The sequence below is a fragment of the Amblyomma americanum genome, chromosome 2 (genome assembly GCF_052857255.1).
Source record: "Amblyomma americanum isolate KBUSLIRL-KWMA chromosome 2, ASM5285725v1, whole genome shotgun sequence".
NCBI classification, from domain to species: domain Eukaryota; kingdom Metazoa; phylum Arthropoda; class Arachnida; order Ixodida; family Ixodidae; genus Amblyomma; species Amblyomma americanum.
Genome location: NC_135498.1, coordinates 115,619,373 through 115,642,767, shown reverse-complemented (window position 1 = coordinate 115,642,767; position 23,395 = coordinate 115,619,373). Strand labels below are relative to the sequence as shown.

At 46.4% G+C, this 23,395-nt stretch overlaps 2 protein-coding genes across 20 annotated transcripts in view; one reads left to right on the top strand and one right to left on the bottom strand.

Annotated features, from left to right (window-relative positions):
• The window catches only part of LOC144121767 (uncharacterized), a 38,482-nt gene extending 37,038 nt beyond the window's left edge, over positions 1 to 1,444 (bottom strand). For 2 of the 10 annotated variants that reach the window (XM_077655156.1, XM_077655150.1), the window contains exons 1-3: positions 1,384 to 1,444; positions 502 to 598; positions 32 to 89 (exon numbers count right to left, since the gene is read on the bottom strand). The gene's annotated coding sequence lies outside the window, so the exon portion shown is untranslated. Of the gene's footprint in view, positions 1 to 31; positions 90 to 501; positions 804 to 1,379 lie in introns of those variants that run through there. The other 8 variants (XM_077655155.1, XM_077655149.1, XM_077655159.1 and 5 more) reach the window with 5 other exon arrangements.
• A 2,862-nt stretch (positions 1,445 to 4,306) lies between these two features.
• The window catches only part of LOC144121766 (uncharacterized), a 45,692-nt gene continuing 26,603 nt past the window's right edge, over positions 4,307 to 23,395 (top strand). For 2 of the 10 annotated variants that reach the window (XM_077655139.1, XM_077655138.1), the window contains exons 1-3: positions 17,673 to 17,834; positions 19,747 to 19,890; positions 21,453 to 21,533. In XM_077655139.1, the coding sequence (XP_077511265.1) occupies positions 17,721 to 17,834; positions 19,747 to 19,890; positions 21,453 to 21,533 (339 nt within the window). In that variant the 5' untranslated portion in view covers positions 17,673 to 17,720. Of the gene's footprint in view, positions 4,619 to 5,395; positions 5,476 to 5,760; positions 6,080 to 11,820; positions 11,904 to 17,672; positions 17,835 to 19,666; positions 19,891 to 21,452; positions 21,534 to 23,395 lie in introns of those variants that run through there. The other 8 variants (XM_077655147.1, XM_077655144.1, XM_077655148.1 and 5 more) reach the window with 8 other exon arrangements.

Here is a 23,395-nt window from a genome sequence, read left to right as displayed (position 1 = left end):
AGCAGAGGCACCACAACGCACTCAAGCTTACCGTTTGCGTTCGGTCTTCGTTTGGACGCTTAAGGCCGGTACCTTCAAGATATTGTTGCCTGGAAAGAGTAAAATCCCGAAATATTAAAAAGGATGGGCCACTGCTTGTTACCCACTGGTAAATAGTATACACTCAGAGGCGCGCGGACGCAACAAGGTGGAAACGCCGCGAGAGCAGGGGAAGATAACCGAGGAACCAATACACAGCGATGGTGCGAAGAGGTATGCGCGCTCGATGGTAGCTAGCTGCACGCCGGGAGAAGTCGAACAGCGACAGAGTCGAAAGGAAGAGCGCGCGATATACACCATGCAGCGAGGAAACTGCGCGAAGGACAAAGGAACTGGTGTAACCTTGCGGTAGTATATATAGGGAGCGACGCGGATAGGCTGCAGGCTCGCAATGGTCCGCGCGAAGACCGCTGAAGGAGAAGTCCCGGGCGGGCGACGATGGGAGGTCCACAGGGTACTCACGCATAGCGTTGGCGCGAAGAGCAGGGCGAGCCCACGAAGGCACAAGCAATGGCCGCCGTGCAGCGGAGAAGCCGGACGAGCGACGAGGGATCGGCTGCTGAAACGCGGCAGAGTTACGGTAAGAGTTACGTGCGAACACAGGTTCCCCCAAAGTTAGCACCATGGTGAGGAATCTTCACATCATATAAATCAGGCTTGGTGCAGGAATTCCGAAGAGTGCGCGCGACGTTTCAGGCGAGCACCGTGGAGGCCGCAAAGATGGCGGGGCCGCCGCCGCCCGCCAGCGTCGAGACAGGCAACTGCATGCAACCCCGTGGAGCACAAGCCCGAAAAGCCCGCCAAAATGGACCGCTTTCCCGGCAAAACTTCAATCGCCGACGTCTTTGAAAGGGCAGAGATAGGACTCCGTCGTCGGAAGTCCTCTTCTAAGCGTATTGTACGTTAGGACAGATTGAATCCTGACGGTAAAAGATCTCTTGAAAGCGTTTACTTTGGCCGAAAATCCCATTTATCCGTTTAATCTCTAAAATCAACGTTATGTAAATCTTGCGTCTCTGTGTGCGTGCTACCTCGGCACGCACACAGAGACAACAGCAAAACACGCCTGCTAGCCTTAGGGTCGCGCTCGTGCCTTCTGCAGCATAGCTGCAGCGTATAAAACGCTGATAACGGTGTTGCTATGCAACGCAAGCTGCGAGCGCGAACCACTGGCACATGTGCGCGCTTCTCGTGCGCTCACGTGCGAAAATACTCGCTTCGCGCTCGTGGCATCGGCTGCATAACCACAAAAAAGTTGTACGGCGATGTAAAGATCACTTGCGCGGCGCAAATATGCAACAAAAGTATTACTAGCACTCCAAAAAGCGTTTCTTTTTTACCTACTATTCCGCAGCGTCCAAGCCGTACCACTCCTGCGCCGGATTCTGCCCAGCTGCCAGCAACCTCGCCACTGTAACCTCGCTCACAATTACCAGCCTGCATTGCGGTGGTCTCGGGGCTAGTACGGCCTTTCGCCGCCACGCGCCGCCACCGGAGTAGGACGCCCGTCGCATCACCGTCGCTCATAGAAACACAGACCGTTCGCAGCTGTTCTGTCGTTTACTTTTCTATTGCGTTCATCTTGTTTCAAGTACAATCAAAACTTTTTTTAAAAGGGAGCCCGGAAGCACTTGTCGCTAAGGGTAACCGGCCCATTTCAGTCGTGTCGTTTGCGGCTATTGCTGTGCAATGAGCTCGCGTGTCGTCTGCTGCGCCGATATGACAGCGCGTGCCTGCTTGAATCCAATTCGTGAAAAATTGTTCTGTCACCTTTAAGTTCACTTGTCTGAGGGTCGTTATTTGAAAGCAGTCAGTGTTTGGCAGCAGCTAATACTGAAAGCTTGGGCGCTGAAAAAGCTCTGTGGCGTGCTGTTTACTCATGTAACAGACGACGCAAGCCGGAAGGGCATACGCTAAGTAGCACGTAAAGCCTTTAGACTGCTTCCAAAGCATTTGTCACCAACTAGCCCAGCAACAAGTTTTATTGTTCCAAAGCGATACCTGATCCCGCGTTTCCTTCGTAAAGTTTTTGAGAGTTACCATTATCGCCACCGAAGCCACAGCTGGCGCCAGAAAATGTGGAGCTCTGCCATGTGGTTTTATAATTTGATCGGCCGCGCACTTCCTGCAGCACTGTTTCTCGAGTCGCAGTGTTGGCGCTCAACTTGAGCGGTACGCGTCGAATAAAAAAAAGATATAGAACTGTATTGTATTGTCATGTATTCAATATCGGTGCGTAATTGTGACTCAAAACTTACTCCAACTGAAAAAAAAAAGCATTTATTGTGGAGTCCAACTCCCACATGGCAGTAAAGCGTATGCCACTCTCACATTTTCGCGTACTTTCGCGAAAGGGGCTTTTTTGCAATACGTTTAACTACGTCATGCTTGTTCATTGAATGCGTAGTTGCAGAGGAGCGACCTCAGGAAAGGAACCCGCTCATGAGCTGCTCGTTGCTGCCATCGCTCTTGCACTTAGCAACTTTGAAGCACAAAGAGCTGGGACAGCGTGCTCCACCACTAATGTGGTGAGAGGATTTTGCAAGGTCTGATCTTCCTTCAGGGCGCAGTCAGCAAAAGCTATGGTCGCCGACAACTCGTGCAATGTAACCGCCCACATAAGCGGTAGCCGAGTTCTGAAGCGATGGCAGGCGCTTTGGCAAAATTGTGGTAGTAAGCCTCTGAAGCATCAATCTTTCTCTCAACAGTCTCGGCGCTGCTTGCACAGTCGACGTCAGGGGAGGCTTTGGAGCTGAAGTAGAAGTTGGTTGCGCAGAAGAGAGATCAGCGGGTATGAGCCTTGACATTGAAGCACATTCTTTGTGGGCAATATTGGCTGCTGAATTAGACGCAGCGATCATGGTCTTCAGTAGCTTTCCGAGACTTAACAGTGCAGCCCGAACATCCAACATGTCGTTACACACGGATGACATTCGCAAACTGCCAAACAGGGATTAAATTGTATTGCTGTTGAATTTTCGGGTGGGGACGAAAAAGAGCTTTTCTGTCAGCAGATATCTGGCACACGCCACTGTGCAATAGGTATACATATAGTAATCAGAATCGCCTGATAAGTTTCATCTCTGAGAAATTCACGGGTATGCCCACATGTTTTTCTTTTTAGCGCTTCTAAATACATAGGGACAGATTGCATGCGGAATACGAACTTGAAAAAGCCTCAGGAAAGCATGAATGCAATTAAACACGCATGCAATAATAATTGGTTTTTGGTGGAAAGGAAATGGCGCAGTATCTGTCTCATATATCGTTGGACACCTGAACCGCGCCGTAAGGGAAGGGATAAAGGAGGGAGTGAAAGAAGAGAGGAACAAATAGGTCCGTAGTGGAGGGCTCCGGAATAATTTCGACCACCTGGGGATCTTTAACGTGCACTGACATCGCACAGTACACGGGCGCCTTGGCGTTTTTCCTCCATAAAAACGCAGCCGCCGCGGTCGGGTTCGAACCCGGGAGCTCCGGATCAGTAGTCGAGCGCCCTAACCACTGAGCCACCGCGTCGGGGCGCATGCAAACGCGAAAGCAAGAATCGTACTGCGCGCGGCCGATCAGCGCCAGCCCAGCTTCTCGTATTCTCGAGGTGAGCGGAGGTACCCGACGCGCCAGTATGGATGGATGGATGGATACGGCTGAACCCTTTACATCGGGCGGTGGCTCAAGCCACCTAGCCATGTCTTGTGAAATTTTACTCCTGTCTTGCTTTTAGCCACCAATCAGATAACCTTCGCTTCGTTACTTCTAACCTCTTAAAATCCACTTTCCCTTCACTATCCCTAAACCCCAATGCCTTGGGTAAGTCAGCCCCGCTGCCTTCCACTGTAGGGTGAAGCCCTTTACAGAAAAGTATCAAGTGTTCAGCTGTTTCTTCCTCCTCTCCGCACGCAATGCACAAAGTGTCTATCTCCTGGTACCTGACTCTATACGTCTTAGTCCGCAAAACTCCAGTCCTGGCCTCAAACAACAAAGAACTTCCCCTACAATTATCATAGATATTTTCTTTGACAATTTCCTGTTTAAAAGTCCGGTATGTTTCCAGTGCCGATTTCGTCAGCATCCCTGTTTTCCACAAAGCTCTCTCTGTTCCTTTAACCTTTTTCTTAACCGATAATTGCTGATTTGCCCCCTTACTGCAGTATTCTACTCACACAGCGCCGCCATGTGGCAGCCGCGAGCGGCGGCGGAGCCGGCGCGCGACGGCTAGGCCATAGAAAAATAGAGGAGGCTATGGCTAGGCACAGGGAGTATAGAGGAGGCGCTGGCCAGACGAGCGCGCCTGAGGTGATGTATGAGCTGCGACTCGCGACTTCTGAGAGCAGTTCTGCGTTCCGGCGATGACGCTCACATGTCGACCGAATCAAAGGGCTGTGCTTCATTGCCGGTGCCTCTTGCGCTGACGAAATTCAGACTCGAACGGTTCGCTGTGTGGGGCACATCGGGCCTACGTTGCACGACGTGCTTGGGCTTCGGTTCCTTGATGCTTGTTGCCATGACTCAAAGCGTGAATCTTCCCCTTGATATCCTTGATTTGGCTGCGAAGATCGTCACTGGTCTTAACTTCACCGTGAGTAGAATGCGCCAGCACTGTTAGCTTCAATAACTATTTTGAATGCCTCAGAAAAATAGGCAGAAAAAAATCAACTTCCACTACTTTTGTACTGAGATCGAGCGTTCGTGCTGGTTTGGATTCGTTCGACTTTGAGCCTTTTTGTTTGGATACAAGGCGACAATACTTTGCGAACTTTTTAAAAATATTTCAATAATTTTCACATCTAATTTGTTAGATTAGGTGCTACTTTTTATGCTTAATTTGGAAAAATTAACTTTTCCAAAACTGCTGGTGCAAAACTTGGCTAAATTCGGACCAATGTTCGGACTATGTAGTTCGGACAATTCGGAGGTTTCGTTTCCTCCCAGGTTAGAGAATGGTTTTCGTTAACATTTGTGTAGAAATATCTGTGCTGTATGTTCACAGTTTTCGCGCAATGCTTTTTTTTTGTTTTAGTAGTGGTGTTTTCTCACTCTTGCTTTTTGAAGGCTGCTGTTCCCAGGGCAGGTTTATAACCGCTGTCACACTAGCAAATTTATAATGTCATTCGATGCCTTGAATGTCATTCGGTCTCTTTCGGTGCTACACGGTAAAATATACTGTCATTCGAAAATGATGGCAGTGACGATCAGTGAAAAAAAAATAGTACAATGCAAACATGTCAACGCGCATAAAATATGTTACAAATTGTTGTGTAGTGTTTTAAAAGCGGGTGAAAAGCTTAAAATCTTAAAATATTATTTCTGGTCATTCTGCGGCACTTCAGCCATCAAAAGCCAAGCCAAGTACAAAGTCATCACAAATCCGAAAATTGTAAACAAACAAAATGGCTGACACGGCGGCGCGTGAAGCGTGGAAATGACTTCTGAAAGGTGAAGTGCTCAATGACATCTTTAAGTACTTCCGAGCTAAACGAACATGTAACGCCAACCAGCAAGAAACACGCAACCCAAAATGATCGGCGGTCGCGGGAAAGGCCCTTCTTCACGGTCGGCTGCTGCTGGGACCGAGAGTAATAGCTATCCACGACAGCTACAAGTGTGAAGAAGTTCGCACCAAAATTAACATTTTTTTGCAGAGCTAAATAAATAGAATTTCTAACTTTGACAGTACGCACTATTTTTTCGCGTCGCATGTTTCTGCTGCGCGTATGGTGTCCAGAGTACACATTCGGTTCGACATCGAATGCGAATGAGTTTCGTGAACTCATTCGATAGCGAATGTCATTCGAACCTAATGACATTAAATGTTCCCGTGTAGCAGCAGATTAATCACATTAGGTGCGAATGCCATTCGAAACGAATGGCATTAAATTTGCTAGTGTGACAGGGGTATAAAAATGTTTACCTTTCAGTCACCGCAAATACTTTCGTTCAGTAGGGAATGCACCGTACAGATTATTGTGTGCTTCTAAAGGCATTCAAATTTCGCCGACGTGGCCCGCTGCTGCCGCTAGCCGAACGTTTATTTCTTCAGGTGGGTTCTATTTGGCTGCACTAGTTTTACCAAGTTGTTCACCACCGGTTAAGCAGTTCAAGTGCAGCTTACCACTAGCACTTTCACCTTCGAGCATTTCAAATGATTCGGAAATATAATTTGACCATGTTTCTTTCTTTTCTATGCCTATAGTTCCGGCCAGACGGTACAATAGCTGATGCTGTTGTTCCGTCTAGGCGTAATATAAACCGCTCTCAGTTACATCCACATGGAACAATGACTGTTACTAAATTAAGTCCCCTATGACAACAGAAAAAACTGCAAAGCAGAAACCACTCAGCAACAGATATTGGTGCATTTTGTGATGCCGTTCATAGAGACAGAGCTCCATGGGTGTTATATTGTCCCACCTGAATGGAATCTTAGGCATTCTGAAAAAAAGTATAACTGCTCTGGGAACTACGTCCAGAAAGAACGGTAACTGCCATTTGTGTGACAACGAAATAAGCCAGAACTTGCCGCTTGAGGTGCAATAAGTATGAAAACAAAACTATGCAGCAATGTACATAGTATATCTTGCGATGCTATGTTCTGGTGCTGGCCTGATCAAGACCTGAAAGGACATTCAGCACTGAGGATCAGTCCTAAGGGGAAAGGAGGGTCTGGTGTGGCCGTAACTGCAGTGCCAGTAAATGCTGCCTTAGGACAGAACTTTAGGAGGCTGTTCTGTCTACACGGAACGCTAGCCACCCTTCATTTTTTATGAGTTGTGGCCTACATCAATAAAAAATAGTTATGTGAAGGTTGGCTATGTCATTTTTTCCTTTTCTGCCCCAGAAGCGAACCAGTTCTCTGCTTCAGCAAAACAGAAAACTGCACGAGATGGAGGTTGCTGAAGATAAGTAGGCGCAAACTCGATGACACAGGAAGACAGGACTTGCTTCATTCTCGCGACCGGTTTATTAGGAAAGTGAATGAAAACTTACGGCAACAGGAAACGCACCGCTCTTGTATCAGTACAAGCTCACAAAACCATGGGTGTTAAAATCTCTGGAGATAGTCTCTTTCTGCGGGAGCGTGAGTGACAGCTTGGTTACACATTTCGTACCAGAGCAGATATAAAATGTCTCCATTGTGTCCCTTGGTGATGCTATGATTGGCGAAACAAGATAGCTGTTTTGACAAAGATGGGCCGGCAATCTTTGCATGTGCGAAGATTATTTTTGTGCACTCTAATACATTTGGCCTATGTACGAATGTCTACACTTGAGAGGAATCTTATAAACAACACCAGACTACCAGACTAAGCCCAAGCTTTAGTGAGTCCAAGCTCACTAAAAATGACATTCTGTTGTGGTGTCGTGGTGAAACGTAAGCGCGCATCACGTGCTTGCATGTGCTGAAATCTTCTCTCATGTAGCTTCTAGCTTTTCTATAGCTCGATCATTGTCCTTCTAATGCGGGGGAATTCCGTGCTACACCAGTGTTTGCCACTGAGTTCTCGTTCTCAAAGTTATACTGCTGTGTACAAAAAAAAAATGCAGATTACTCTTCATCTTTACAGAAACAAATAATTGGATTGCTGTCACTTTACAAAGAGCAATCAATGCATTAAAGAATTTGAATAAATTGTAATTTATTTCAAGTAATCAATTACTTGTAGTACATTATGTACAAGTCTGGAAGCCACAACACCAATATAAAGTTCAGAGTTTTCCTTGCTACTTTTTCTGTTGTATGCTTGTCTTTACTGGCATATATTCATTTGATATGTTTGCTTCATTGATGTCACAAACTGAAATCTTCCAATTCCCATTCTAATTAATAAAGTTTTTCCTCCTCCTCCACGGTTACAAAAAAATTGAAAAGATCGTATTCTTTGCAGCTTGAAAAGCTAGCGACGTGGTCATGGGTGACAGGAGAATCAACAAATGTCCTGTGGTGATGCAGCAGTAGCTTTCCTGCCTCACAAACCAGGTTAAAGGCTTGATTTTTGGTCAGAAGAGATGCATTTCTGATGTAGACTAAGTGCAGAAACTCCAGTCAGCACATCATTTTAAAACACATCAGACAACCTCGGTAGATTGAAATGAATCCAAGGAACTGCAATACACGCCTTATTGCCTGCACTGCATTGGCATTACATTTCTATATGTCCTTCACGTAAGACCCTGCACACATTTCATTGAATGACTTTTATAGCAGTTCTCATTTAAAAGACACATCAATTCTGTAGCTGCAGTGACATTGGAAGTGGGTGAGTGCTCCTTGTGCCCCCACACAGTCACTTTTTCAGGAATGTGTAGCTGTAGGGCTCCTCTGGGCAGCCTTCCAAGTATGTTGCTTTGTCTAAACCAGCTTCTCACTCCAAGCCCCTAAGTAACACCAAATTAATTCTTAACAAGGGAGATTTTCTCAGGTCTAACAATGCGAGGATATGGGGCTTATGTCAGAGCTACCTGTCGTGAGTGGGGACCAGGTTGAAACCAGCTGATTTTCAAACTGCAAATTGAGTTAACACGTTTTGGCGGGCTAGTTGGTTAAGCATCTTGAACAAACAGCGCGAACAAAGACGAGCACAAAAGACAAGAAGGCGAACGACACGGCGCCGTGTCGTTCGCCTTCTTGTCTTTTGTGCTCGTCTTTGTTCGCGCTGTTTGTTCAAGATGCAAATTGAGTATTTCAGAAGCTTCTCTTGCAGCTTTTTCAGCAGGCTGACAACGGTGCGGGGGTGTTTTTGTAGCTGCACATAATGGATGTAGTACATGGTACTCTTCATCGGGTTTAATAAATTACTAGGAAGTCACCCTGTGTAGTGTTCTCTTCAACATGCAGTCTGCTTTCATACTGGTACACTGGTTTCAGGTCGCAGAAAGCCCTGAGTTAAGTACTTGCTGAAGCGTGCCTTCACTGCTAAAAGCGCAGTGCATCGGCGCTTTCAGCTGGGTAATCATGGTCATGCTAGGTGGCTCAGCTTGTGATTGCACACAGAGAAAGAGGCTCAGCAAAGGGATCTGTCATTCTTTTCGGTGCTTTGGTTCGCCTTCTTAGCCTTAACAACTACCATTGCCTTGCAATTCGCTTTGCGTCAGCTCGTCACATTGTTCCCGCTAGCACAGCGACATTGACATTTTTTATGGCACAGCAACCTGGGAGAAGCATAAGAACAAATTTAAGATCCCACGCACATTTTCTACTGTCTACGGTACAAAATTATACCCTTCTCGTATATGCATGTAACAGAAACCATTTGTGCTGAATTATTCAAACGCTTCAATCACAAAAACCGAGCAATGTGTGTCCAACCAGGTGCTGGTCCAACAACACTCATCGTCTGGCAGGTTGCATCTATATGCACGAATGTTACATTTATTCGTTTTTGTTCCTGTGGAAATGGATATCACGAGCACAAATGCTGGCTTCAAGGAAAAAGCATTTCATATGTGCTGGCAGTGTGTTTTCTCGTGCATCTCTAGAAGCACTGAACAGAATGGTGAAAATTTTAAGAAGTGCGCTAGCTTGACGGGGTGTGTCTGCATTACATCTCGTGGACATGAGCCCTAAACTGCAGTTCCTTAGTGGCAATCGCATTGGAACAGAGCAGAAAGGGCCAATGCACTGAGGAAGGAACGGAAAAGGAAGCGTGCTGCCGCTTCTGTGAAAGAGCTTGAGCTTAAAAAACTAAGTGTTGGCTGACGCCGGGATGCAAGTGTCCCTCATCCAAACGAAAATAAACTCTGTAAAGCAGTGAAACGACACTGAAGCGTTGTGCACAAACTTGAGGTTGGCTTTCCAGTGTCACTTTGAGGTCTGTCGCTCTTTCACTTCTACAAACGAAGGTTTGTATAACCTGCAGTTCGTCTGAATAGACTTGCTGAGAGAGAATCGCACTTTTGACGCTAAAGTTCAGGTCCCACACCATTGCGGCTACTATCAGTAGATAGAAATATCTCATATTTGAAAATATTTGTTTCCGCATGCATCTTCATTTTAGTTCGTATTTGAAAATATTCCATTCGATTCGCAGTTTGTTTTAGCATTTTTTTGAAGATACTCGATTTGTTATGCGTTTTGCTAATCTCCTCCCTTTTTTTTAAATGAAATAAACACTGCTCCTTACTATTCAAATAGGATTAAATTGCTGTTTTTATTTTTTAACATGCTTACTGGAGACTGATACCATCAGGCGGCTTTGTGTCAGCTTGTTTTCGCATAAACCAAAGTACTGTGTCACTCAGGGAATTTTACAAATGCACTCAGGGAATTTTGAAACGTCAATTTGGTAGACACCCTAGACTCGCTCAGTCCATTGCGAGAACTGCAATGCGAATGCCGCGAGAGCGGCGCCAGCTCCTTTTCTCGGCAAACAACGAGTCACATGATTAGTCATGTGGCCACTGCTGCCAAGGGCAAGGGGTCGGCACTGCGGCAGCGAGTGAGTGGTATGTCACGTGGCTGCCACACCTCCACCTTGGCTTTACTAGGCCAGTAAAGCTTTCGCTTGAATATATTGATGTTAGGTGCCCGAAAATTTTTTGAGTAATTATATCCATGTTTTTATTTGTACTCAGTTATTTTTGTATGTCTGGAAGGTACATATTCTTTAATAAAATTTGTCAAGTCTGCCCAGGGAACATTTTTCTGGCTACTTTGAACGTCTTTATCTCAAAAAAGGCTTCCAATTCTAGATTACTAACAGAGGTGACAGTGCAGTTGGTGTAACTGTATTTGCAGTGCGCAACAACTTATGGCACAACAAATTTTCTTGTTTTTAGAATAGTTTGTTCACTACTGCTTGTCTGCTTTGTGTGCATTGAGTGTGGCTGCAAGATTTGACTGCACACCCTAGGATGGTTGCCTTGTGTTCATGAAACAATTATATTCTTCTTTCTGTAATGACACTTTTTGTGCCATTGCAAATCTCCCAGATTTGCTGGTGAATGAATGCAACCCAGGTCCCCAGCTAAGCAGCAGGACGGTAGTATGCTAGCCACTCGGTCATGGAAGCTATGTATTGAGTTTCTTACTTTAATGATAAATACATGGGTTGTAATTTGCTTGACTGTTAGCAAAACATAATTGTACCTCTTCAGACTATGCTTGCCAAGATCACCTTTCTTCCCTTGGCACATAGCAGCATCGATAGGCATAAAATGAAGAGAGGGCAGGATGGACTGGGCAGCAGATCGGTTAAACATAGAGGGAAAGGAAAGGAGTGAAAATCCGGAGCTAAATTCAGTTTTACACGTTTACCGTACATTTAATTTTAAATTGACAGCTTGCAGAATAACGAGCACCCTCTACAATTTTCTAACCAAAAGCCCTCGTTTGCAGATGGCAATCTCGCATTCTTGTTCGAAAAGGGAGGGCGGAGATGTCCCTTTATTTGTATGAGGGGGAAGTTGTTGAAACTCGCCAAGGGAATGCATCATTGTAACCTTTCGACAACTTCCCTTTACACTTGATCTTGAAAGCTGGTGGTGATTGTGGGGGCTTCAGGTCTATGCAGAGCAGGGGGTGGCCCCCCTCACCTTTTCATAAAAGGATACAATGGCGAGCAACTGACTCGTCTCCCCTTGCCCTAACCCCTTCAGTCAGCAGACATGGAAGTGAAAAAGTGAAAACGTGGTTTGGGAACAAGGGTCTTTGGTTGGAAGAAACCCTCCTATTAGCTTTCCTGCGATTTTGCAAGTTTTCAGTTGCACTTAGGAATCATGATAGACTGTCACTTTCATTCCTTCCTGTTCCTGATGAAGAGCCCTCTGTGTCCTGGCTTTCAGAACTGCAAGGTCAAAAGGTCAAGTGTCGAGGCCTGCTTTTGTACCCAGCCATCAAGTGTGGAATCTTTTCACTGGTTGTACTGGTAAGTGTAGTTTCCTTTACATAAGAATGGAGGGGCACTCCCCAGGAAAACCACTTTTGTGGTAAGCGGATGTTGTTGGTTTTGAAGTCCATACGCTGGAAGCAGTTTTGTCCAAGAAACCTATGTGTTGATCCTAGTGAGGGGTATTGCGTAGAAACTAACGAGGCCCTCAGTGAGTGATGTGAAGTTACACGTCCCCACTGAGAATATAGCTAAAGCTTTGAATCTGCTTGTTTATACCAAAATTTAAAATATGACATTAACTTCCATCCAGAAGAAGTTTCGCTCCTCACATGGCGACAATTTCTCCGTGCTCCGAAGACACACAGATCTGCTTGTGCTCTGAACTGACTGCCTGCTCAAAAAAGAGATGTATCAAAACACAAGAGGTGCAAGGCTGGCCAGTTGTGGAATGCAATTCTGCTTATGGTGTAACTGTATGACATTGCAAGCATTTGCATACAGGCATGCACAAACTTAAAGAAGCACAAGAACATAACGGAGTCCAAATTTTCTGCTAGAGCGGTCATTAGACATGCCCCGTGTTATCCATGCTTCCTGGTTTGCCACATATTTCACAGGCGTTGTGTGTCACTTTGAAAACACCTAAGTCGGGCACTTTTCTTGACAACCAGTGGGATTTGCTTGTCGCTTTCGTCAGAGTTTGCACATAGCAGAACATATAAACAAAGTTTACTTTGCTTGCTGGACCATGCCAGACGAAGCAATGCCAGCACAATTAACCACAATAGAATAAAATACACGAATTTCACATAGCTTAGCAATATGTGCAGCATATACATATCTACATTGGCATCAAAATGCCTTAACCCTTTGTAGGGCAGGATATACTATTTCTTTGAGAAAAAACCAAGATATAGGTTGTATTATTTCACTTAAGGAGGCCAACAAAAACAGTTTGGAATAAATCTCCCTGCGGAACAACGAATGTTTTATTGAAAAAAGTGGGACACATTTGTTCCAATGACACGAAATGAAAATTCAAAAAGTGGGACACATTTCTCCTAATGCTTCTCCGGTGCTCCCACGTCAGTTTTGGCCGTTATGGAAAGGCCCAAAGCACGTTGAACAGAGCGGTACATTGCACACAAACCACAGAAGGTTGGTGCGCACTTCTTTCTTGGCAGTCGAGCACCGTTCACACCACCTCCTTTTCATGACCTTCTGAGGGTGATGCCCATATCCCAGGAATTGGACTTCTTTCGCAACCCCTAACATTTTCTTGCCATTTTCGGCACCGTTCTTGTTGACTCGACATAGCCGATTGCTAAACCTTTTGATTGTGTGGCTGTTTATCAGCTGACGACCGAGGGCGAGCGCAAGTAGCTCATTTCACTGACTGCTTTCATTTGAAGGAAAGCATTGACTACTGCTGCATCCAGCAGAAAGTAAAATATATCGGTACCAGGACATTTAAACATTTATAACAAATTTGCAGCTGCATAGTTTGCTGGACCCTAGAACGCTCGATGGAGAATTTCGTGGCCCAACATTATTGAGGTTGTTGAGTTGAAGAAAGCAAGACCAGCGACCAGTTTATTGCCCGGGCAGGCGAACACTGGCACAGGCCCAGAACGAGCTCGCGCGACACGGACACCGTGCCTCACGCGATCGCACAGTCAGGCACGTTCTCGGCCTATCCACATGCATGCAGTGGCTAGGCTACTACCTACAGCATCTCCCCTCAAACATAGGAGGGTCTCTTGGGCGTAATTACACAGCATCCACTCCTGGTGTGATGGTGTGAAGAGGTGTCCACACAGGTCGCGTGGGATTCTCCCAGAAAATTTCTGTCCAGAGACGCCTCGTCTACGTCTGTCTCTGCATCTGTATACGTAGATGCCTCGTTGTCTCACCTCATCTCTCAGACTTCGGAAAAGGAACAAGATGGGTCCGATTGCGCTGCACAGTGCTGTCTCCAGTGTCCACGATGTAGGACCGAGGCTCGTCTGTGGGCCTCCGCACGTTCTCTGTCCTCTTCAGGTCCGTGACCCGGACTTCATCCCCCTCGTGAAGAATTGGAAGCTGACGCACACCATGTCGCTTGTAGTCTCACCGCTGCTGCGTACGGTATTCTTCTTCAAAATTGTGGAGTTTGGTGGCGTCTGGCAAGCGGGGAACCAGCATTCCGGAAGTGACGGGAGGCTTAGTCCTGAACCGCCTCCCCATCAGTTCTCTACACAGCGGGCATCACCTCACAGCTTCGGCGTATTACACTGCTCAGGCAGTGTCTGAATGTACACGTAGGCTCTTTGGCCCAAATATAGGAGCATGCGCGTTGCAGCTGACCTTTTATATTTTAGAGTCAGTATAGTTAACCATGCTCTCGGCATTCGTGCGGATGCAAGAAAAAAAACTTTGCAGTGAACGCATTTCGATAAGCTCGGAAGGATTAAAGGACAGCATCTTCGCTGCTGTTTCACCCATTCATGCAGGTCCAGCAAGTAAAACACGAACTTGTCTAAAATTATTTGGTGTCGACAGCAGTTTCAATCCTTCTCTGCCTTGCCGCACTTAACAAAACGCACGTACACGCCGCGGCACCGAACGATCGCACAACACCTCTATTACAGCCATCGCAGCTCGCAACTAGACAAGGCTCCATTGTGTAGCGCCATCTGTCCGCGTTCAAGATAAGTGCAAGGAGCAGCGAACAAGATCTGGTCGCACCGCCGGGTGCAGTGTCAGCACCTAAATATATTCTTACATTCTAAATTATTCTTGTGGAGACGTTCCACATGGCATATGGCCATGCGTTTGGACAGCAGTTCCATGGGCCAGGATCCTGGTTCTGCCTAGGTGGCATCCACAGCAGAAATGTGGGGAAGCCCCAAGCATAGCCGGATGGCGACCCACTGTCTTTGCTCATTGGCCAGGTGCTGGGCCGTGCCATAGTAGAGCTGGAGGCAGTCTTGGTGTGGAGGACCTGTCTCTTGGACAGTTGGACAGGAGGGCATGGACTGCTTTCTGGACCCTTGAGGCCTGTTCCGAGAAAGAGGCGGACAGGTGGACCGCTCAAATGGATAGCGCCTCTTTTTGCAGCGATAGCTACATTACGGTAGCATTTCGAGCCTTCAGCGTGGCGTCACCGCCACACAGTGGCTGCGTTGCCATGCTGTCACGTGGGTGGTCACGTGGTGTGGAGCAGCTGCTGGCAGCGCGGTGCTGTGGCTGATCACATGGTTCATCACGTGGTTGGTCACGTGACCAAGTTCCACTCGGCCAGCTGTAGCTATCGCGTCACTCCAGCTTTAACCAGAGCTAAACCACTGCCAATTTTTTCTCTTTTGCGATACCTGCAGCATGCATCCCATTGCAGCATTTTGTTTATCCGTTATTCTTTTGGTGGCAAGCGCGATCCCTTATGAATTGGGGGAACCCGACTAATATCTGCAGACATACCTCGGTATACTTTTCTTTCAGATTTTTTCAGTGAGGGCGCAGCTGCTGCCAAGTCCTTGGCAGCCCCACTCTTCCATTTTCTGCTGGATGTGTTTAAAATGCACTTGCTTGCTCGGCCCTCTTGAATCAAGTCTCTGACAAATGTCAATACCGCTGATGATGCCAGAAAATGACGTGGTTTCCTCACGAGAGAAGAGTACATGTTCAGCGCACATCGCGATATTTCCATCCACTAACATCCTGCACGCCGTCTATGGACCTCCTTCACCCCGCGACATCACGAAGATGCGGTGGCGCTGATGTCAGCAGCGACTTTCGAATGGTAGGCAAAACAGCTACCGCTAGCCGGTGCCTACCGCAGCTGCTGCAGCTACCGGCAGCTTCATCATGCCTGCGCACTGCAGAAGCAGCATGTATTGATCAGCTGCGTCACTGTTCGATCCACGTAGTAGCATAAAAAGAAATTTAAATTAGCCCCGATAGGCTTCTCGCGATAAATACCGCATTAGTAAACTGGCTAACGGGGAATGGGCCGCGGTACTAAAGCGCGAAGTCTGGGATTCGATCGGCACTGCCACTCAGTGTACTTAATAGCATGTAAGTTACAGCGTTCATTCACCTGAACATCAGCATAGTACGCTTATAACTGCGCAAGGAAAAAAAGCACGTATGTAGCTGCGTACGCATTTATCACGTTGAGCCGGTGTTCACGGGGCCCCCGCCGGCAGGTTTACTCGCCCCCAAGGAATGCGTTCTTTTGTTAATAGCACAGCATGTTTTAATGGCACGTTTTATGGCATTTGATATTTACTTGAAAGTGTTTCTTAATATGACAGACGTAATTATTTGATTCGAGTAGAAAGAAATCTGGCAAGTTCATGCGCGGTCAGGTTGGTGTGCTTAGAATGGCGTACCTTAAGTGTGCTAAAAGCCACATGCTTTTTCATTGCATCATGCATGTGTCATGTTTCATGATGCAGTCTGTGACTGCGAAGGTTGTTTGGAAAGAAGCAGCCGCAGGCGTGCTACTAACAGACGTGTCGAGATTGAGAGGGGGCGCGGCAATGAAAAGTGTTTTCGTTATTTATGCACGCGATATGAAACTAAATTTGGTGCAAATATGAAATTGCGACGCTAGTTTCAGTAATGCCTTTTATTTTTAGCTATACCTGGTGCAGTTCTTCGGTAATTATAATTAACACCCTCGTCAAGTCATCTCAAGGTCTTAAATAATTGAGTAGAAAGTGCGCAAATTTTTTATACCAGCATGTTCACAAAGCCCTGTTCTGCATATGACGCTATTACTTCTTTTTTTAGATGACCATGTACTTATGCATGCATAGTTACGTGAAAACTTTTCTTACAAAAATAACGAACATAATACTCCACGTGTAGGAAAAAAAATCGAGAGATAAATTACACTCCTCAATGTCTCAGGAATCGTTTGCGACAAATAGAATCATTCTATTTTCATGCGTTACGAAATTACGAAGGTGTGAGTGATGCCAATCGCAGAAAATGTGAAAGGCCAGAAAACGAACCTTAACGTTTACTTCCTCGTTTTTGGCCTCTTCGCTTGCGCTTTGGTCAAAGAAATGCAGCCCTGAACTCAAAGAAAGCCTCAAAGAAATTACTTCACAATTTTCGACTACCACGCATCTCGAAAGCGTACTTTATAAATTTCTACTGAATATTAAGCTATAATTTTTCGTCACGAAACACAACACCCAAGGGCTAAGAAAGAAAATATTTCCTGAAATCAAGAATTTTCACCAAATCGACCAGTTTAACAAAGGGAGAAGTCGGCCTGGCTGGTGCGTTATCCTGCGGATAGATACAGCGCTTAAGCGGGACAGCTAGAGGAGAATGGGGACACGACGCTGTCCCCACTTTTCGCACAGCACGACACCTACGTATGTCAGCAGACGGTGAGCGCACGTCTGCTCCGCCGAAAGAACGCCAGCACATCCTCTCACTACTGTCCCGAAGTAAAATTATCCTGGCTTGAGCAAAGTGTCAAAAACTTCCAATTTTATTCAATGCCTAGCGTAGAAATGAACGCCAGAAACGCTTTCTGTTTACTACTAACCATATATACAATACACAGTGGCGAACTATTTCTCTGAATACGCCGCACGTGGCCAACGCGAGCTGGTGTACTTCGAGAAATTACTAAGCTGTAAACATCAACCATTGCTGTGATTTACAGAAACTGAAAACGCACCTACAAGCCTTGAAAACCCGCGCTCAACGCCTCTCCGCAACGACACTCCCTGGCCTTTTGCCTACCACGAGCCCGCTAGTGACTGCAGCGCCACCTCATTTGTTTACAAACATGCAGGAGGTCTATAGACCTCCTTCATCCTGTGACGTCACGAATATGCGGTGGCACCGATGTCAGCAGCGACTTTTGCATGGTGGTCAAAACAGGTTCCGCCTGCCCGTGCCTACCGCAGCTGCCGCAGCTACCTGCGGCTGCATCATGCCTGCACACTGCAGAACCAGCATGTATTGACTACCTGCGTCACCGTTGGATCCGTGTAGTAGCATAACAGGAAATTTGAATTAGCCTCCATAGGTTTTTCGCAGATAAATACCACATTATGAAACTGGCTAACATCAGCATAATGCGCTTATAACTGCGCAAGAGAAAAAAGGGCATATGTAGCTGCGCACGCATTTATCACCTTGAGCCGGTGTGCACAGGGGGGTGTGCACTCGCCCCCAAGGAATGCGTCATTTTGTTAATAGCACAGCGTGTTTTAATGGCGCATTTTATGGCATTTAATAGTATTTACTTTAAAGTGTTTTTTATATGACCGACGTAATTATTTGATTCGAGTAAAAAGAAGTCTGGTAAGTTCTTGCGCGGCCACGTTGGCATGCTTAGAATAGCGTACCTTAAGTGTGCTAAAAGCCACATGCTTTTTCATTTCATTATACGTGTGTCATGTGTCATGATGTAGTCCGTGATCGCGAAAGCTTGTTTGGAAAGAAGCAGCCGCAGGCGTGCTACTAACAGACACGTGGAGAGGTTGAGAGGGGACGCGGCAATGAAAGGTGTTTTGGTTATTCATGCATGCAATATGTAACTAAATTTCATTCAAATATGAAATTGCTACGTTAGTTTCAGCAATGTGTTTTATTTTTAGCTATACCCTGTGCAGTTCTTGAGTAATTATAATTAACACCCTCGTCGACTCACCCCAAGGTGTTAAATGATAGAGTGGAAAGTCCACAAGTTTTTATTGCCAGCATGTTCACAAAAATCCTGTTCTGTATGATCACTCTATTAGTTCCTTTTTTAGATGATCATGTACTTATGCATGTATAGTTACATGAAAACGTTTCTTAAAAAAATAAGACATAGTACTGCATGTGTAGGAAAAAAAAACTACAGATTTATTACGCTCCTCAATGTCTCGGGAATAATTTGCGACTAATAGAATCATTCTATTTCTATGCGTTACGAAATTACGAAGGTGTGAGTGACACCAATCGCAGAAAATGTGAAAGGTCAGAAAACGAACCTTAACATTTATTCCCTCGTTTTTTGGCCTCTTCGCTTGCGTTTTGGTCAAAGAAATGCGGCACTGAACTCAAAGAAAGCCTCGAAGAAATCAAAGAATATACCTCACAATTTTCGACGACCACACATCTAGAAAGCATAATTTATAGGTTTCTACTGAATATTTTGCTATAATTTTTCGTCACGAAACAGAAGACCCCAGGGCTAAGAAAGAAAATAACTCCAAAAATAAAAAAATTTCACCAAATCAGCCAGTTTAACAACGGGAGAGAGAAGTCTGCCTCGCTGGTGCATGATCCTGAGGCTAAAAACAGCGCTTATTAAGCGAGACAGAGGAGAATGGGGACACGACGCTGTCCCCACTTTTTCCACAGCGCGACACTTACGTATGTATGTCAGCAGACGGTGAGCGCACAGTCTGCTCCACCTAAACAACGCTAGCACTTCCTCTCACTACGGTCCCGAAGTAAGATCATTCTGGCTAGAGCAGAGTGTCAAAAACTTCCTATTTTATTCAATGCCTAGCGTAGAAATCAACAGAAGAAACGCTTTAGGTTTACTACTAACCTATATACAATACACAGTGGCGAACTATTTCTCTGAATACCCAACGCAAGCTCGTGTACTTCGAGAAATAGTATACTAATTTGAAAACATCAACCATTGCTGTGACTCGCAGAACCTGAAAAAGCGCCTACAGGCCTTGAAAACCCGCGCTCAATATCTCTCCGCGACGCCACTCCTTGGCATTTTGCCTACCATGAGCCCGCTAGCGACTGCAGCGTTACCTCGTTTGTTTGCAAACATGCAGGAGGTCTATACGCTCTCTGTGTACGGGCTGGATCTCACTGGAAGTGAAAATTGGTGCTCCTTCCCATCACTCACAATAAGGCGGAGACAAGGTCCTCAATGGCATCTGCTGTGCACCGGCGGCACCAGAATCCTGCCTGCTGCTCTGGGAAGAAGCTGGTGGCCTGGCCAATCCAATCCAGTCTTTTGAGGGCGATGGCCTCCATGAGCTTGTCTGGGACGGAGGTCAGTGACACTGTCCGCCATGACCCAAAGGGCGGGGGTGGCGGGGGCCGGGAATGCATGCTCACCTTTTATGCACGCGGCACCTCAGGATGCCCATTTAGAGGACAACGTACTGGAGACTCATTGCGGTCTGGGAATATTCAGTGGGCTTCGTCTGCTCTCCATCCCGGCTGAGAAGAGACCCATTCAGTCTCCTTGTAGATCGCACATCACATTTTAATCGTTGCCGGGGTAACATTCTATATTGTGCGGCTCAAGCTACTAGTACAACTGCAAATGTCCTTAAATAGTTTTCCAGATTAATGAGGCAACAATACCATTCTGTTACACTTTTGCAGGAATAGAAAGGTTCACTTGATTTCATTTAACTGTTTCAGTTTTGATTGGAGAGAAAGTAATGTCGTGACTTTCACACACACCTGAAGAAGACTGCAGTCATTGCAGGGCTAGAAGGCCTAACGGGCCAAATTGGAGCAAATCACGTTTGTGGTCCTGCAGAAGTTCTATGTATTGTGCAATTGTGCTGTCTCTGCTGCAGTTATGAAATCCAGAGCTCTCTTGAGTCCTTCCACATAATTATTGGGCTTCAAACATGTCTGGTTCCAGTACAGTGAGGGAACCCTCGTAAAAGAGGGGGTCATCACAGGTGCTACTGAGTGCATATAATGTGACTGCATTCTTTGAACTTGCTTTGCAGTTTCTTGGCATCTGTTGTACCAAGTGGCCAATATTTACCATATCTTCAACGTTGGTGGTTCCCTGCACAATAAGGAGCTTTAGCATAGTGTATACGTATACTAGATCACCGGATGCTTCCTGCACATGCTCTGTAGCAGAGCTGAGGCCAGATGGGGCCACTGCACTTGTGCAGCTGGCATCTCGTAATGGGGTATACATGTGCGCAAGTGCATGTCCGCTATGCTAAAGTACCGAACTGTGCACTTGACAGTTTAGCAAGAGCTTCCTTACTGAGTGGCAGCTGATGTAAGCACTTGTTTCTTTGGCACCCGAGGCTTCTATGCGCACGAACGCAACAAGTGGCAGGTGTTGCTTACTGCTGGCTCCTGCACTGGCTGAGAACCGCTGACATACCATGCAAAGATAGCCCAGTCTCTGGCGATGTGTCGTCCGGGACAGGTCGACTACACTGCTTCTCATGGCTGTACCGCACAGGTACTTCATAAGATTTCCTGTGCCTGGAAAGTAGCTGACAGGCAGAGGTGGCCCGTTATCATCTTGGCAAGTGGCATCCTCGTCATCTGCTGTCTGGTGGCATGGGGGCCTCCAAACAGGTTGTGCATCTCAGAAAAAAGGGAAGTGCAAACCAGATGAGCACAAAAAGGGAAGGAAGATGACAGCACAAGTGCTATTTCACAACTAAATTATTTTATTGAAAAAAAATGCACGTCCATTAGATCACCCCCCGCACGCGCATTGCCCGGCCGGGTTCGGTGTGCCAGGTTGCGACATATCATGCGGGAATGTTTTCGCAGCTGTTTGTTCTCCTCTTGTTTGTTCTCCTCGTTCTCACTGAGAGACCAGTCCTCCTCATCTGTCTCCAGGAGCTCGTGGTCAATGTTCTTCAACCAGACCGTGAAGTCCTGATACATTTGGAAGTCCTGGAACACTGCCAAGACATAGAGGTAGGTGTCCTTATTAGGCACTATCACCCATCTGCCTGGAATGCCGGAAGGTAGCGCCTCACATAGTTCGTCTGTTGTTGCTGCGGCGGGGGACACACCCCGAGAAGTGAGCTGCCGATGTGCTGCATCCAGATAGGCCACCCACACTGCTAGGAACTGTGGACCCCACTTCTTATGCAGTACGTTGTCTCATCTGGCTGCAGCCAGCAAGTCTTTGTCACAGATTTCCCTGGAGAACACATCGACCTAAAGAATGGACTACGCAACAGGTGTACCCACATAGACGCACATTTAATACACTTTACGTGACACAAACGCTAGCGCACAAAACTAACACAAAACACAGACTATTAATACACAAATCCCGGGAACACTGCTACTAGCGTCTACTACTAATGTTCTAATTTTAGCGGTCGGCGTTCGTGCTCACGATTTGTTCGGTGCGGATGCAGTGTTGCATGGGTCCAATAGCCGGCGTCGAGATGGCGTTCGGCGTGCTCAGGCTGGTGTCGTTGGCTGCGTCGTACAAGCTCCCAGTCTAAGCGCCCGTGGAGGTGATGCCGATGATGTTGGCATTGGGGGCACCACCTGGATGGGTGCCAACAACGCTGGAGACACCCCTTGCTGTGGCAGGTGGTAGCGTCCTCCGTTGACTCCCCGGAACGGGCTCATGCACGGCAGGAAGTCCACGATCCGAAGCTGTAGCCCAATGTTACTAGACTAGGTTCAGTTGCCGAACTCTCCGTAGGCGCCATGTATTGCGGGCGCCTTCATTCCTTGGCTGGCCGCCAGATGGAGGGAGCGCCGCAAGTTGCTCTACACGGGTGCAGCTCTGCGTTGGCAGCGCTCGGTTCCTTTCGCTCAACAACTTACTAACGTGACTACCAATGCCCTTTTTAAATGCTTGTATAGCCTTGTGTTTAGCAGATTGAGTGAACATCCTTGTCAAGGTCTGAAAATACTGCTGCGCTCCCCCAGAGTCTGCGGTTAGTCTTTCCTCCAGAGCCCCAGCAGCCTTGGCTGTCCGCTGCGCCCTACTAATCAGCTATTGCTGGTCACCGCGCGTTTCGCAAAGCAGTATAGTCAAGGTTCCCTTAACAGTTCGTCATTGGCCACTGAGACGCAAAAGTCGTTTTTCAGATTTCGTTTGTTTATATTAATCTCGGCTTGGGTATATGTCATGCTTTCTTACTAGTAATAGGCTTGAAAATGCCAACACGTTCATTGGCCGCAGTTAACTGTAGTCTGCAGAAAAATAAGTCATTACTTTCAAGCCTATTCTTAATTGCAGACGAAGTTGTGTATTTTTACCAAGATGTCATCTTTCGTCGCGATGCAGCTCATCCCCAGCTAGTGTCTGAGAAAAGAAATGGCTTCGAAGCCCACCTCATATTTTGCCGTTTTTGTGGTCAACCTGGCTTGCTGAATTCTATCAAATAGTTTTTCCAGTATAATTACATGCTCTCCTCATGTATCTGTTGCCACAAGGATGTCTTCAATACAGTGTTCTGCATTCTGGAGTCCATCCAAAACCTTCCTTATCAGCTTTGTGAATATTGCAGATGCTGTCTTCGAACCAAAAGGCATGAATTTGAACTGAAATAAACCTGCCGAGCAAGAAAAGGCAGTCTTTCCTTTAGACGAATGTTCCATTGGTGTTCGCGAATACCCTTTCTGGGAGCTATCTATACTCTGCCATAATATTATTTAGCAAGTAATGGTCTTAAATAAAATTCGGTCTTATACTGGAATATTTATCTCCAGAAAAGTTGTACTGTCGGCAACAAATGAAACGCGAACAGAGGAACTGAAACAGCACAAAAATGCAAACATGAGCTCCTGGAGAGGAAATATAGGCGAGG